General features: G+C 35.8%; 1 protein-coding gene across 3 annotated transcripts in view; it reads left to right on the forward strand.

Moving 5' to 3' along the window:
- The window catches only part of WDR72 (WD repeat domain 72), a 96,227-nt gene that overhangs the window by 22,545 nt on the left and 55,966 nt on the right, over nt 1-17,716 (forward strand). For all 3 annotated transcript variants that reach the window (XM_071568733.1, XM_071568735.1, XM_071568734.1), the window contains 4 exons: nt 122-367; nt 903-1,123; nt 1,705-1,900; nt 12,593-12,798. In XM_071568733.1, coding sequence (XP_071424834.1) covers nt 122-367; nt 903-1,123; nt 1,705-1,900; nt 12,593-12,798 — 869 coding nt within the window. The remainder of the gene's footprint in view (nt 1-121; nt 368-902; nt 1,124-1,704; nt 1,901-12,592; nt 12,799-17,716) is intronic.

A 17,716-nucleotide genomic window follows, 5' to 3' on the forward strand; every position in this document is an offset into this window, starting at 1 on the left:
CATCCCTAAGCTGGAGAAAGGATAAGTTAAGGCAAATTATAAAGAGATGAAAATGTGTGTTTTGTTTTGTTTGAACTTCTATATTTTGTTTTACCTAAAATTCTCTTGCCCCACCCTCCAGAGATCCCAATTACAGCAACATGGAGTCTTCAGGATAATTTTGATCGGCATCATTCGATGTCAGAGGGCATTATTGATCATCTTTGTGCATCTGAGGATGGAATTGGAGCTGCAGTTGTCAGTTCATCTGTGTACCTACCTGGGCTCGATAAGCTTGTGTGTGGATGCGAAAATGGGAAAATTTTTGTAACATTAGGCTTAAAAACTGCAAGAGCGAGACTTTTAGGAAACATGTCTTTGTTTAAAGGTAAGTTTTAACAATTTCGTTAAGATTCACTTCAGTCAAGCACAGAAGACTGCATTCTTCTGGCATCCCCTCCAGTGAATCCTCTAAAAATTCTCTGAAAAATAGGGTTGGTAGAGATTGAATGAGAAAATGCAAGGTTATGGGTTTTTTCTTTCTCTGTGTTTGATGTAGCAGATCATAGTTTAGTAATACCAAGATGCTTTCCACTGTTAGGAGTCTGGGAATAGCTGTGGTGATGGAGTTACCTGGAAGTGAGAGATGTGGCATAACATGACATGGGCAGTAGTTTTCTTGTAATTTGCTCTCTAAAAGGTCATTCCACTGAAGGGAATATAAAAGGGACATCTCGGTAGATAAAGCTCAGAGTGTAGACCTTCCTTTTCTCTTTTAGGGACAGGTCCAAAATTCTTTGATTCCATGTGAAAGATGGTTGTAATTAGTCTCTTGAATATCCTGACTTTTAGGAAATACTCTGTAAAATATGGAGCCCCAACTCTTAAAGAACAAAAGTAATTTATGTACCATCTTGTTTCAGATACTCTACCTTACAAGGTTCTGAATGGTCATAGCAGCAGAGTCACTTGTTTACTTTATCCACATGACAAATCAGTAAGATTTGATCCAAGCTGGCTGTTATCAGGGGGCCAGGATTCTGTTGTGATCTGCTGGGATATATTTACTGGAGACATCTTACACCAGTTTAATCTGCAGTCTGGTCCAGTGACAGAGCTCTTGAGATCTCCAGAAAATTATAGAGTAAGTAGAAACATAACAAGTGATGTCCCAAAAGAAAAATTATCTTTGTATACCTGTGTGTGTGTATTTATATATATGCAAGAGAAAAGAAAACACTATCTGGCAATACGTTAGTCCACAGCAATTTATTCTTAATTTATCCTCACTTCTTTGCTCTCTTTGAAAGTTGCTTTTAATTTCAGGGAGTTGGGTTCTTACAAGTTTGTAACTTCAGTGACATATTAAGTTGAAACTCTTAACATTTTAATCACCATTTTTAGTATCATTATTATCAACCTATATGTTAATCTGATTATATCCTACTTTTGGAGTTAAAAAGTGTACTCAGTAAGGCTAGGAGTTGAACTTAGTAAGAAAGGAAAACATTAGATTAAGCATTTACATTTTGGACCAACAGTATTTTCATTTTGGTTCCTGACACATCTTTGTAGTCCTTGAAGATGTTGGCTGAAATAGGACATAATTTTCTAAAATGAGTATGTTCTTGAAAACAAATCACTGGATAACTTTTTTCCCTGGGCTTTCTAAAGTGCTCTGGTTGGCAATGTGGTTCCAAAGGTGAAACTGGTTTTGTTTTGCAGGTAAGAGACCAGAGTATAGTGTGCTGTGTGTGCAGTGATCACTCCGTAGCAATTCTGCACCTTCAGAAGAGAGTATGTCTCTTACATGCCAGAAAGCATTTGTTTCCCGTGAAGAAGATAAAATTTGACCCTGTTGAAAATCTGCTAATTGTGGGATGTGAAGACAACTCAGTTTATATTTGGGAAATTGAAACAGGTAATAACACAGAGAGGTGTTCACTTTCCTGAAAGTTTGTTTGTCTGTCATATGGTGTTACACAAGCATGATTTATAGAAGACCAAAACAGAAATATTAACACTTAAAATGTACTAATTGGAGAGTTTAAATGTTTATATAAGCAAGCAAGAAATAAAATTCTGTTCTGGTTCGATGTATGCGAGGAGCAAAATAGAACAGCTTAAGTCAGATCCTGACAGTCGAAAGTTTAGCTGACTTGGCAGTGAATTGAGTAGAAAATTTCTAGAAGCTATGAATAAATATGGAACTTATTCTGTTTTCTTTTTAAAAAGAATGACACTTTCACTCTGAACACAGTCCCAAATTGGAACACAAAGTTCTGCTTTCTATAGAAGAATTGTAATCTGAGAAATCTTTTGATTTAATTGATAAACAGTTTACAGTGGAAGACAATTGCAAAGTTCACAGCTGTGTAGTCAGGAAAAGTAAAGCTGAGTGTTTCAGGTGAAACTGTAGATTCCCAGGTGATTTGAAAGTGTAATGCTAACTCACATGGGTAACTACATATTCAGAAAGGTTGGACATGCTAAATATGTGTTTTTAAGTTTCTGTATCTTTTGTTATTCAAGGAAGAATGAGTGCTACAATCATCACCTCTCTAAGAATAGCTGGAACACAGGAAAAGATGCTGTTATTTGCTATACAGTAGCAATTAAATTAATTTTTTTCACTCCTGTTATGTAATGGTGACTAAAAGGTGCCATCTAGGGTGAACACCTGAGAAAGCCATGTAGGACACACAGTAGTTGCTTTAATCTTGAATTACATCGGTATTGCAGGAGAACACCAGAGGTCATGGCACTGATCCTTGAAACTGCCCTGACCCAGATCATGGGCTATGTAGATACTTCAGTGCCACTCAGGCAGACAGAGCATTGTTCAGATGTGTAAGGAAGATGTGCACATCACAGGCCAACCTCTGCAGGAGCACAGCAGCTGTTCAGGATGTCTTCTGTCTGTTGGCAACCACACAGGGCACCCCCTGCCCATGGGGTTACCTGTGAACATGTCCCTGACTCAGCTGAATAGGGTGAAAGTGGAAGCCTTGTGCTTGAATTTCCTTATGGAAAGTGACAAAAGATAAGGAGTTTTGTTTCTATAGTCAAGAATTGTTTGTTTTTTCTGGCTGTGCAGTTTGCTTCCATGGCTGAGGCTTTGCCTCTTTAACTTATAGTGGAGGGCTTGATTTTGTGTCAGATTCATAGATCATTGTTTGCAGTTAAAAAAACCTAATCTGAACAGTGTTCTTGTACTACAGTTAATGGATGACTGGGAAAACTGCCAGTCTGTTTGTAGTTTCAGGCTATGGATTAAGGAATTTCTATGAATATTTCAATATTTACATTGTTGTAGAGTCAGCAATAATTCTGTTGAATTTGACAGAGGACTTCAGAAAAGTTTAGATGCCTAGTACCACTTGAACTCCCCAATTGTCCTTCCACCAGGTAGGAAGGATGAACCTTGAGAATATGGGACACTTCATTATGCATAACAGTTTGTTGTCCAGTTTCCTGTGCCAGAGGCTCTCACTTTTACAGAAAATGTTCTGAAGACTTAAAAATGTTTGTCTCCACACAGGCTTTCATAATAGGATTTTTACACTTTATGGGTGGGAGGAACTTTGTCTCACAGATTAAAATCCAAGCCAATAATGCTTAATGTGCAAATTGTATTCTCTTTTCATGGGATTCCGTTGACCATGTAAAATAGTTATCTTTTGCAAAGATTTTTGAGTACAATAGGCTGTATGTATTCCAATTAAACAGCTGTTTCAGCGTAGTTTATGCTGAACTGCCAAATGTCAGGAGTATAGTTGACTTCAAGTGGAGTTTTACCCATTGACTACAAGACAAGTCTGAAGAGGAGAGAGGTGTGGAAGCAAAGCTGATCACCTGCTGCTCTTACAGGCCTAGAATAAGATGAATTTAATCCCATTCTTTTATTCATTTGATTTACACAGCAAAGTAAAATTATTTTAAGTTCAAATGTTCTTATTGCATTTACATGTGGGTAGTGAGATAGGAAAAAATAGAGAAGCTATGAATTTATACCTGTGTAGTTTAATTTATTTTGCCTAAATTTTAATATATGGGTACGGCAAATTTCCATTACAGTGGAATATCTTTCCATGACAATGAATATTGATCTAATCATACATTTGGAATATTAATATAGCATGTATACAGGATATGCTGCAAACTTGTGTGCGAGAAGACAAATATGAAAATCAATAACAAATTTTATTCTAATTAAAGTGCAGAATATTTCTTCCAATAGCCACCACTTGAAATCCACTTCAGTAAGGAAATTAGCTGTTATCTGTATTGCTTTTACATTTTCCTAAGCAGTTGGTATCTTTGCTTTTCTTAAAAAGGTAAATATCAGTATGATAAGATGTGGTAATAAAAGCATCAATGGATTTTTTTTCTTGCTCTGTACAACATATGGCAACATGTCTACCAACCCACCTTTATATGTAATATGTTGAGAGTGAGGCAAAAGTGGGTAGACTTTACCTAGCAATCTTCCTTGCTCAAAGGTAGCAATCTTCATTTATGATACAGTGTTTTTCAATTAGTACTGGTTTAATAGAATTTGTTCCTTGAAGTTTATAATGCTTTCAGAGTGACTCATCTATTAATTTCTCATTGTTTTCTTTTGCCTTGTGAGTTTTGTGTTTTATTCTATGATGTGTTTAGTTTGGGTTTAAAGTAAAAATAATATCACTTAATAAAACTTCAATTTAGTGTTCAATTATCATAACATGTATTGAACTTTATACTGGCTACATTGTGTTTTTCACATTCCTGGGGAATGCAAATTGTCAGAACTGTCTTACATAGCATTAGCTCCAACATGGAAAAAAAATTGAAATATATGCCTAAAGAGTATTTCTGATGAGGACAGATCTCCTGAATAGTCAAAACTGCATGCTTACAGTTCTTAATAGAAAAGGTCAAAATCATCAAAGAATAATAAACAATTACTAAATAAATATCCATATAATATTCTTTTATCCGTGCTGTTTAGTATGTATTGCTTTCCCTATTTATGCTCTGCTTGAATCCTTTTCTGACACTACATTTTGATTATCACAGTATCTGATGGCTTAGAAACAAAAGTTATATCATTTTCTTGTTAAGTGCAGAAACATTCCTGTTTTCTTGCCTTCTAACTTGTGCATCTAAACAAAGCAGGAATCCTGAAAGTGACAGTGCTTTCTATAGAATTATTATTACAATACTCTAGCTGTTACATAATTTTAAAAAACATGTTTTAATGTATGCAGTGTAGCAGAAGTTTGCATAAAAGTACCTATTACCTCACTTCAGAGATTTTATTTGCTATTATTACCTGCTTTTGCAGACATAGCATTAGGTTGATACTCTTGTGTTTAGCTTGGAATTTTTGGTAGAGATAAGTGCAAGACTATCACTTCCCTTCACTGCAGTAAGATTGACTCTGTCATTGTATGGAATGGTCTATCTGGACCTCTCTTGCCTGAGCAAGCAGGAAGAGCAACTGTGCTCCCAGTGAAACTGTCACTGTGGTGGGCACAGGCTCAGCACAGGCAGCACATGGCACAGCAGTCCAGTGTTCAACCGTGAGCCCAGGTTGAAGGCACCAAGTTTTTCTGAAACACCTGTGTGTGTCATGACTGAAATAAGAATGATAAATGCCTTGAAACACTTGTGCTAAGAACAAAAAATCATCCTGCCTTAAGATAGCTGTCAAGTATAGAAAACTTTACCTCAAGCACTGAGAACCTACACAGGTATTGATAAAACAAACTAGGCTTTTAATGAGAGTGTCAGCCCTCATAAAATATGCAGTGTCTAACATTAGTATGATCACAAAAAAAATCTTTATAAAAGTAGACAAGAGTTCAGAAGTAGTCTGAAAATATTTCTGATTGTGTTAATGCCACATTGTAAAATTTAAATGTTGCATAAAACCTCTGCTCTTACAGAAATGTGCTTGCCATGGAGGAAATGAAATTACTCTGCAGATAGTGATGTTATAGATCAAATTGGTGATCATATTGATGGTCAAACAGGCTGGAAGATTTTCAAACACTTTTAAAGATAATTTATTTGTACTATACATGCTCCAATATTTCTATAATTGGTGCCAATAGTAATAAGTCTTCTAAGCTTCTGATCAACACTTAAGTATCACATGAGTTGCAGAATTTGTGGAGGGTTGTTTTGGTTTGGTTATTTTTTTGGTTTTTTTGGTGTTTTTCCAAGTAAACCTTACTTTAGTATGTTTGACAACTTGTAAAGAAACTAGTGCTTAAACTGTTTAGAAAACTAAGGCTTAGACTTCATCAAGTAGCTGTGAGGAAATAAGTTTTAATGAAATTAGAACAATATCCAAGTAAATTGTCATAACTAAGATTTCTGTCTAGATAATTGTAGAAGTAACAATAATTACACTCTTGTGATCTTTGTCCTTGCAAAATTTAGTTTTTTACAGTCTCTTTGGCTATCGTTTTTGCTTTCCCTCTCTCCATCATTCTCTTTTTCTCTTCAGGTCATTGGTCAGAATTAGCTCTGAGTGGGTGAGTGTGGCCTGGCTGATAAATCCTGTAGTTGTTTCATCTGGTGGGGGCTGTGGTGTAGCCAGGGTCAAAGTCAAAGCATTGCTTTCCTTCATTTTAGATTTATGCAGTACAGTATTGGTAAGAACTTTGCTTAAGTAACAGATTTTTCTTAAGTCGGGTACATGTGTGAATGCACATTCTGCTTTAGACAGACTTTCTCTAAGAAAGCAACTCTGAGGAACTTCAAGGTATGACACAAATAATAATACACAATAAGATGGAAGATTGCCATTTTACAGTTATTTCTCTGCTCATGTTGTGTGCTGACACTTACATCGCTTTCTAAGAGATAAAAAGGATGAGAAAATATTAGTTTGCATATTTTGAAAATGTGATTTATTAAATAAAGGCTTAAGCATATATGTGCTTTGTGGAAGTTCAGCATTTGGGTTTGTTTTGGGTTTTTTGTGTGTGTGTTTTTGTTTGTTTTTGGGTTTTTGTGTTGTTTCTATTTTAATGTGTCAACCTTAAGTTAAAACTTAACTGTTTTGCTTTTTTTGTTCTTTTAAATTACATCTTATATTTTATATGCATAAGCCTTAGGTCAATCTGTAGCTTGTACTTGAATATTTCATAGCTCTCTAAATTTGAGTCATCGTTCAGTAAATACTTATTGATGTAGACCAATAAAAGGTAGTGGAGCTTGGAAAAGTCTGTCTCAGGGTACAAAAAAAAATGGCAGTGTCATCTTTTGCCCAGTCTGCAGAATCTGAGGACACACTTCTATATGGATGAGAATTCATATGTGTTCACACACATGCATTTATGTGCTTCATATACATTAGGTGGAACACATATGGACCTTAGCTATATGTACCTGTTCGAAAGCACGTGTTCCTACAGTTGATAGTTGGCCTTCATTCTTACTTATTAGTAACAATGAACTAAGATTATATATATATATTTAAAAAATGGAAATGAAAACTAATTACTCTGGTCAGTGCAGTCAGAAGAGTTTGTACCAGGGAGGTCTTTTGTTCCAGACAATAAAGGACAGATTCTCATTCTATGTTTCAGACTTTAATAAAGGAATGGACAGAAACTGCTCACACATCAGAGTTCAGAACTGGCAATTTCTTCCATTCAACCCAGTTTGCGACACTTACTGTCTTAACAATTCCTGCTCCAGGATTATTGTTCTTTGCTGTTTGGAATAGTTTAGATGGAATGAGGGAGAGAACAGAGGAGTTTTCATGTCTTTTCAGGGTGCTGTGCCTGCATCAGAAATGAGGACTGGCTCCCTTAGGGAATTTCTCTTTTTACCTACCTATGTAAAGTGGCATTATAAATCATATTTCAGTTGTTTTCTTTGTGTTGTTCTTCATTGCTTTCTTCAGCTGAAGGATATTTTGACAGTACTTTGCTGATTCTATTCTGAAAAATGTCAATAACACACAAAATAGAACATGACAGAAATTTTCCAAATGCAAAAATCAGTAAGGAGAGTCTGCCAAGACGGTCTGCATGCTCCTGTATCCAGTGCTGTAGTCACAGAGCATCTCCATTATTAATCTGTTCCTGCATATAAAAATCCTTTTAAATATTATTAGCTTTTATTAGGCTGGGTTTTGTGCAATCTACCCCATTTCTATTTGCTAGATGGCATTTAGTTTCATCTTGATATTGGTTGAAATATATATTCTTAATGCAGTGTTTGTTCATGTGTTTTGGGCCATTTGATATCAATGGTAGCACTAGCAATTTGGAGAAAATTTTCAAGCAAAGTGCTTGACCACTGTCTTGGAGCAGGACTGTAGAACTGTAAAATTCAAGCATTTTTTTAGCAAGGAATGTGAAATTTCTGTATTCCTCACTCTAACAGCATAGAAAAAGTGTGGGGTATTTATGGAAAGGAAGATCATAATGGAAAATAAACTAACTTACGTTACAAATGATACTTGTTCTGAAAAGTGAGTTTTCTGTTATGGCTGCTAGTAAAGGAGAGGATTTGTTCTTGACCACATGCTCTTTTTAAATAAAATCAATTCTGAAATAATTCCTCATTCACAGACCACTGTTCTGCTGTAAGATTCAGCCGAGTTCCTGGGTCACAGCAGCACAGCAATATTGAGGATTTTTGATGCTTGAGCTGTGACAGCACACAGAAAACACTGGAGCCTGATGATATGACAGGCCATGTGATGTCAGTGAATTCCTCATGTTGAGGCAGGAAAATGTGCGACTTCCCCAGTAAAAATGTATCATTTGGTGAGAGCAGAACCCAGAGAACTGTGTGGACAGTATTAACACCAAGAGACACAATTTGTACTGCTTGGTCCAGAGGAAGAATAAGATGTTGTAACAGTCTCTAGCCAGTCACATCTGATGGTCCAAAGCTGCCCAGGAGAGTGAAATACTCCACTCTTGTCTGTTCCTGAGACTTGGTTGCCATGGTCACAGCTTTAGAGAGATAAAGACTTTCTTTTCCTGTGTTTTGTATGTATAGTAGGGGGTCATAGCAGTGGTGTTGCTGCTGTGTAGGCACCCCATCTTTCCCCATTCACCTGTTCTTATTTTGTACTCCCCAGCTGAGATATTTTGGGCCCCTTTGTGTTTAAAATACTTCAAATTTGAGAGTTGTCTTTATTTGTCCTCTTTCCTGTACAGGCTTTGTCTTCTGTTCAATAATTTCCTTTAATATCAGACACCATATTCCTAAGGAAAAACTGTGTCTGAACAAGAACCACCCTGCCCCAGCATTCTTCTGACTGTTTGCAGTGGACTTTCTGACCACTTGTCATACACACAGGTTTTGAATTCCTTCCCCCTCACCTTGCTCCCTTTTGTTCCTCTGAAAGATGTATTTAGGAATCACAGAATATATATCTCTTCCTTTATTTTGTCTCTGCTGCCTACTCAATTTGTAAATGAGTATTCTGGGTTCTTTAGAAGAGTAAATTTCACCATATAATATCAATGCTTTATAGTACTTTCATGATCATCCACCATCTTCACACACATTTTCCTATGCACTTAGTCCAGCTGTACACACAAACCTCTATGTATAGATGCACACAGAGAGCATGATTAGACAGTATATGCAAGCAAGCACTTTTTTTTTTAAAGAAAGTAACCATCTTCTGGAAGGTGCTGCTTAAAAGGGATTTGAAATAGCTGTCATGAATGTTATATATGAATGATTTAAAGATTTAACTCTAAGTTTTTCAAATTGATTTTATGGTTATCATAATGTTCTGTCAGTAAGAAATTAAGGTGATTGTCCAGGGCTAGTCAATGTTGCTCTCTAAAAATGTGCTTTAAAAATAAAAATTAAAAGACCAAGTTGATTGTAACTCTTCAGTGTGAGAGGACAGGTATGAACACAAACATTTTTTCAGTTGATGAAGAAATGGTTTTCTTTGTATGGCATGGTCCTGGCAGTGACACTTAGAGGTTGGTAGTAGCAGAAGTGTTCAGTAACCTGACAACCTGTTTGGTGGTTTCTTGGCTTGCATACATAGTTCCTTAAGATATAGAAGCAAACCTGTCATCTGTTTAAAATAAGATATATATGTGTGTGTATGTGTGTAAAATATATAAAATATCAGTTTTGCTTTCCTGTGCATCAAGAATACCTACATATTCCATTCACGCCCTTGCCTCAAGGAGCAATTCTGCTGTCACCTTTTTCTGTAACTTACACTCATTCTAATCTGTTTCCTTTTCTGTCAACTACATTTTTTTCCTTCAGCCAGAAGGTGAGAAGTTGGGTCTGAGGCTGCTGCCACAGAAGAGCTCTGATACATGGAGAATAATGCAAGTCTTAAATATATTCTAAAGTTGATTCCTGCCTGTATATGTACATACAGGAGGGTACAAAGCCAGACAACTCTGGTCTCAATTTTTGTTGGAAACGTAGTTGTATCCTCTTTTGCCACTGTAGTATGATAACCTGAACTAAAATATATTGTTACACATCCACAGGATTCTCCCACATCATGGTCTGAGGTATGGTTGGTGTGAGTCACTCATGCACCTGGAGCTCTCAAAACCTGTTTTGAGATTGTCTAGTACTAAAGAGTATGTATAATCAGGTCTTTGGAATTTAGCACCATTCCCCCACAAATCCTTGGGTGTATTGCAAATTTATTGTAATCTCTGCCTTAGATCCTTGCCCATAAAAAGAACATGATCCTCACTAATTTCACAGGTATATTATGATAGTGGTCTTTCTGAAGCACTTAAGAACTGTAGCAGTGAATTACTCTGAAACCAGTGTTACAGAAAATGACGATGGATATATGTATGTGTATACACACCAGTATTCCCTGCATAGGGAACTTGCCACAGAAGGTGATAGAGAAGGCTTAGTCCTCCACACTCAACAGCAGGGAGAACAACTGCTTCCTTGGTGATTTTTTTCTCCTTTGCTCTGAATAATCCATAGAGTTCTGTGGGAAAACAAGGGATGCTGATAGCTTGAATGTTTACATTACATATGTAAAGAGGCCAAAATAATATTAACTGACTAGTATTTCCAAACTTAACTTTTCAAACACTATACTACTTTTAAGGATGTCTTTGCTCATGTCCAGTGTGAACTGTGTAATCCTCCTTTGTAGGCATCTACTAACATTGTTCTTATGTTCTTGAAATGTTGCAGTGTTGGGATCTTTATATCAGTGTTGTCTTTTCAAGTATTTGTAGACAGTCTAACTGTGAAGATCTTTGGGCAACTTACTTTCCCTTTCAATAAATATCCAATTCTGTAATTGTCCTTGCCACTGGCTGCAAGGCCTGGGGAGGGATTAAGAAAATTCAGGAAAAACAACTAGGGCTGATCTTTTTTTTTTTCTTCAGTGTAATATTACAGTAATCTGGTATTCAGCTGAATTTTGTGAGGGACAAAGAATTAGTTGCCGAATTTGCCTTTTTTTTTTTTCTGCTCTGAATTCACTCTGTCATAGGAGTAACAGAGGTGATACTATAGTGAACAGAGATGGGTGAATTTCAGAGAAATAATTTCAGATAAAGAGATTTTATATACACATATACTCACAAACACTTATTGTATGAGATCCCTCAATCCCAGTCCAATATTTTTAGCAGGTGTTACCAATAGAACTTCAGTGTTACACATTTTTTCTTGTAGCAGTGAAAGGGAAAATTCATGTTGTATTTCTTGAGGGTAGAAAGAATTCAAACTTAAGGGAAAAACATGTCACGTTAGAGGTGATATTCAATACTTGAAAAATCCTTCAGATGTACTTTATCTCCGATATTTATAGGAAACGTGCTATTTCAACAATTTCTTTTAATTCCTATAGGAAATGTGTAGTATATAATAGTAGCTCGTTTCAAATATATTTAGTCTCAGTTTAGTTATCTTTAATATGGGTTATAAATAAAGTACTATTGCTAAAAATAGTATTAAATTGTTACTGAAATAATATGTCTGGCTATTACAACTGTAGGGAGCAGATTCCCTAGAGCCACACAAGTGATGAAATAGTCTCTTAAACAATATATTCATATCCCTGATGACTAAGCTACATGTATATTCAGGTTTTACAAACCATCATTACCTCAGATGCTTTCAGAAATGGAATGAAAATATTGAGCTCTCTTGCTATTTGTAATCCAGAACACTAGAGGACAGCACTAAAATATTAGATAAATGTGTTATTGTTTACACTGTTAATGATGCTCTGGGAGGGCTTTGTGAGAAGAAAACAAACGACTCTTTTGAACAGTTTAGGCAAGTGGTATTTTTGGGAAGGTTCTTGGCTCCTTTTGAAAACTGCATCTCGCTTAACATGCACAAAATATCTGGAGTTGCTTGTGATGTGAAACAAAGCTCTCTTGCATTGATTTCTTTGAAAATTAAGCTTTGTTTTTTTAATTGCAATACTGGAGAATAGACCCTTGTGTAAAGTTGCAATTTATGTTTCAAAAAATGAAGAATTCATTGCCTCACCTGTAAATGTTTTGTGATATTTTTGCTCACATGAAGTGTGTACTATGTCAACACTCTGATACTTGCACAGAGGTACGAAATACTGTAGTTCCTTAAAGAAGTTACAACTTCTCTTGTGTTTCTCTAGGCACACTGGAACGACATGAAACAGGTGAAACAGCAAGGGCAATTCTTTCTGCCATTGACGATTCGGAATACTTAGTGGCAGATGCTCTACTTCCTGTATCTCAAGAGTCCAAAAGAAGTAAGAATTCTGGATACAAACATTCTAGCTCATACAAGCATGGCATGGGCCCTTATAACCTTACTCACACTGAAAAATCCTCACGTAAGGTAAGAATGAAGAGTAGAGCTTTTCTCAAAACTAGTGAGTTGTCACCCAAATTCTTCACCCTTTCACCCTCACTGATATGTGTGAGTGGCTTGGCTTTAAAAAGGCTTCTTCTGACTGGCTCAGTTCTGTGCCTTCAACCCTATTTCATAGACAAACACTACTTTTTAATCAATGGATTTGGGGAATTCTACCCTCCTAAATGACCAGAAGTCACATCATCTATTCCTGAGCCCTCAATGCAGACAGAAACTGTTTTCCCACAAGTACCAAAGATGAAAATGCTTTCCCTCAGCTCATAAGTGGACTCAGCTTTGAGAATGGTCTCTGGCCTTCTTCTGGCTTTATTAATTATAGTAAATGAAGTACTGGATGTTTCAAAACTGTCTGATAAAGTACAGCTTAATTCAAGGTCTAGTTCCTGAATTTTCTGGTATTTTCTTCATTTTATCTGCAAATTTACATACAACATTGAATTTATAACGATTGTGGTTGAACTCTTAATATCTTTCTTTGACCTTTTATTAACCTTACTCTGATTTCTAAAGTTCTTTTTGATCCCATTTTCTGAAAAGTCTTATTAGAGCCTAATCCTGCTGAGCATCTTGTGGGGCAGATGGTGCACTGGTTGACTATTGACACAGAATCTCGTCTCCCTGTTAGTTTATTAAAGGGAATAGTTTCTTCTTGCCTTTTTAAATAGGAACAAAAGAAAAAAGTTTTGGGAGTTGTTTGGAGTGCAGTTTTAGGCATATCTATTAAACTGAAAATTACATGGATTTAACAAAGTTGTCTGAAAGAAAATGCGTTGCTTATGGAATATGGGAAAATAGATTTTTTGTAAGTTTTCAAGTGTGGAGTTTAACATGTTTGGGAATTATCATGATCTTAAATTGGAAGAAATATCACAGTGGAATTGTAATAATTTTTAGTGCTTTTCTTGATCAGATGTACATCTTGGCTGCTCTGATTTCTGAATACAATATTCCATTGTCTTGTTTAAATGTTGTTTGGTAATTATCCTTTCTAAATGAAAATTTTATTGAGAATGCTATTGATATCTTTTAGGTTGTTTCTGTGAAAAAAACTTTTTTCTTAAATTTCACATAATTTTTCATAGTGGGCCTGTTAGATCAGTCTAATTTCATAATAAATTAAGTTTCATACTTGGGAAACCACTTTTCATTCATCAAAAATGTGTCACTCATTGCATCCAGAGCTTCTTTCCACTTCCATTTGCATTAGAGAAGGTTCTGTCGATTGGTGTGGGAGATGCTGGAGGCTAAATATGTATAGTGTGGCTGAACCTGGGAAGAACATAACAATGGGCATCCCCTTAATGCTATTCCAGAAGCCCAAAGCAGGCTACACAAAAGGACTGTGGGGCTCTGCAGCTTTTTTTAGCACTGTTTTGTTATTGCTGAAATGAAGGCTTGTTTTCAAGTCTGCTGCTTTTCTTACTTTTTGTGCAGGGAACTTTTTTTATGTTTTTCAAAAAATACTGCATTGACTCTTTTGCATTGGTGCATTTTAGCATCTTGAAAGGGACTCTGGAAATTCAGATCCCATGAAATTACTGAAAGGACTGTTGGTATCAGACTTCAGCATTCCATACCATATTAATAAAAGCATATCCTTACCACACAGATGAAACTATCATGAAACTTTGAGATTATCAAAAGGTTTTAATAAAGAATGAGTATTTCATTATAAATTTCTTCCCTTGGCAAATTGTATATTAGAAATTTAACAAGCTACTAAATTCTTAATAATATTTCTATCAAAAACCCCTGACATCGTCAATTTTAGCATATATTTTAAGAACTCAATTTCAGAAGATTTATGGAACAGAAAAAACGAGAGGGTAGATGTTCATGCTCTTGTACCAGTGAGTGATCCTTTTGTGCAATGAGATGATCCACAGGAAGACTGCAAGTAATAGTCAGCATTTCTTCTTACTATTTCTGAGTACTTTGTTTTACCATTCATATTATGTTTAAGACAAAATAACTGTCTCTCTGCTCCATCCTGAGAAGAAAAATATCCCCACATAGTAGTCCAGCTTCAAAGGCTTTCTTTCAAAACATTTGCCATCATGTAAATCACAGATACAAAGGCAGAATGTTTTGATTTCATGGTGTTTTGACCATTTTAATTCTTTTATTGTGCAGCACGTGCCAGTGGGAGTACCAATAACAGATGACTGTGACAAATGCAGTTAACACAAGTTCCATATTAATGTTGTCAAATCCCCCTGATATATTTAAACAGATTTTAATTATTTTTAATGTCAAAAGATCCAAAATATATAGCTTAATAGTTCTTCAAGAAAGCTTTACTTAATATGTGAATGTTAAACCTCTCATAAAAATGAAACTTTTATATTGGCCTTAGTCATTGACATAGGGTATTCATCAAGTCAGCAATTTGTGTGGCAAAGTGCCATTTGAATAGTGTATTGTTAGAATACTTATGGTCCACTTGACAAGGGCTCTTGCTGTAAATAGTGCAATTTGACTCCAGCTGTTAAAGAGTGGCTTTGACAGCAGCCAAATAGAATGGAGATGCTTTACTGCACCGCAGAAAAATCAATATTGGGTTCTTGTTCATAGTAACCTGTTTTTTCTTTTTTTTTCCCCCTTTTTTTGTCTTTCTTCTTTTAGTTTGTTTTTGGCGGTTTTTTTGCAGATTTATACAAGACTATCTGGAGTTCATTTGTGAAAGTTTAAATATTATTTTGAAAGTGAGGCTGATTTATTTTCAGGTTCATGTTGGTGATGGGTACTTAAAAAGTAAAAGACAGTACCGTGTTGTGGATATACATAATGTGATAATGCAGCCTTATTTCAACTCTCAGTTTTCAGGATGTATATGAGGATATGGGTGCATAAGTTGTGTAACTAATGACAAAAAAATGGTCTTTCCTTCCTCTTTGTGGTTTTTACATTTTCCCTTTTTGTAGTGCCACTGCAGTATCCCTGTCAATTTTCCAAGTTGCAGGGTTTTTTAAAGCAGATTTCTTTGTTGTTCTCCCTGTAACAACCCCCACAGATGTTGACAATCTGTAGTGCCACTGTAGATTTTCCTGCAGCACAGTCTTGCTAGTGCTGACCAGTTTCCAGCAGCATCCAGTGACACAAGGTTGCTATGATACCTGGCCAGTAGCAATAGGTATTGAATCACTGCTCTTAATTATGAGAGACTACACGCTGGACTGTGTGCTCATGGTGTCTGTGTGGAACCAGCTCTCGTTATACCTCTAAGTCATACTTATATTTGAAAATTGGAGCTGTGTGAAAAGCTGATTTAAAAAAAAAAATTGAAATGCTTCAGTGCATTATATGAAGATTTCATTGATGAACATAAAAAGCTGGATATGTCTGGGAATTGTTTTCCTGGTGTTGCAGAGGCCATTCATGTTAGAAAGTTTCCTAGATTTTCAGCTTCAGTAATTTGGATACAAGTCTGTGTTGTTCATGGACCAATATTTCCCATTATTTCAATAATGTAATTAGAATCTTCTGGATAAAAATTATGGAGGAAGACCAGCTTCTAAAATCTGTGCAATAGTTGCTAAAGTTTGAACTCTTTAATTATACTACTCAACAGCTAGATCAGAAAAGGGAAATTTTTACTGTGTATGTAGAACAAGGCAAAGATGGGGGGAAAAGTGTTTATTTACATGTGAACTTCTATGGGAGTGTTAAAGTATATGTATTGCTTAATATATTAACTCAGCAATTTCTTAAAATAGCAGTTCTAAAGAGCTTGGTATTCACTTAAATAATTGCATATATATTCTGCTCTAAACAAAAATATTTAAAGACAAGAATGCCCAGAAATTATAAATAATAAAAGAAATATTTACCTTGTTGCTGCACAGAATAAGTAAAAGACAAATGAAAACTGTAGGACAATAGTGGTTATTTGCTTTAGTATAGCAAAGGAAGCAATTTGAAAATAAAATTGTTATTGGAAGCCTGGAAAATCACTACTAGTTAAATCTCACTGATGTGAAAATTGATAGAAAAATGGAAATGAGATACAAGCACAAATACCAAATAATACTAAATACAAAATCAAGAGTGGTACCATAAACAATGATGTTGTAGACATGGATTGCTTTAATTTCTTTGCTCCTATAATATTTAGAGCATTGTTATGGGGAATTACAGATCTTGATCACTTGTGTGAAGTGGATTATTAAGAACAAAGCAAAACAGAAAATAGTAAAATATTTCTCCTTCAAGTTGGTAATCTTATGTTGTTGCTGCAAGGGTATTTCTTCTGGAATGAGTGTTCAGTGGCTCTATTAAGTAGTTATCTTAAGTAACTGTAATAGGAAAATGAGTGAAGAAAAAAAGGGTTTGATGTTTACGGGTACATTTTCTCTCTCTAATTCAGTTGCAAAGCATTTCAGTACTACATTTCCTGTCAAGTTTCACAGCTAAGTGTTTTATCAAGGGACCAAGGTAGCACCATAACTACAGTCAAGCAATAACTTCAGAGTTACAAGATAAAATTTGTACCAGCCAATAGGAATCATAATCCTGAGAGATACTGATAGCTTTGACTACATACCATCTCTGCTGACAGTTCCTGTAGGTTTTGCATTGGTCTGCCAAGTCAAGAATTTGTTGATTGGTGTTTTCGCCATTGATCACCTCAAAGCAAAAAGGAAGCTCATATGGGAAAGGCTGAACCATCCCAGCAGGCATCTGGGAATGGTTGATTGCCAATGTTGTCCTTTTGGAAGCCCATGCAGTAAGATTAAACAGACCTCAAGGAGAGAACAGTTTGAAATCCATGAGTACTGAAACTTTGCTGCCATCCTGACACATCCTGGAATGCTGTGGGATCTGAAGACACTCCAGTTTGCCTAATACTGAGTTTTCAAGGGTGTCTCTCTCTAGGATGCAC

The sequence above is a fragment of the Pithys albifrons genome, chromosome 13 (genome assembly GCF_047495875.1).
Source record: "Pithys albifrons albifrons isolate INPA30051 chromosome 13, PitAlb_v1, whole genome shotgun sequence".
Lineage (NCBI taxonomy): Eukaryota > Metazoa > Chordata > Aves > Passeriformes > Thamnophilidae > Pithys > Pithys albifrons.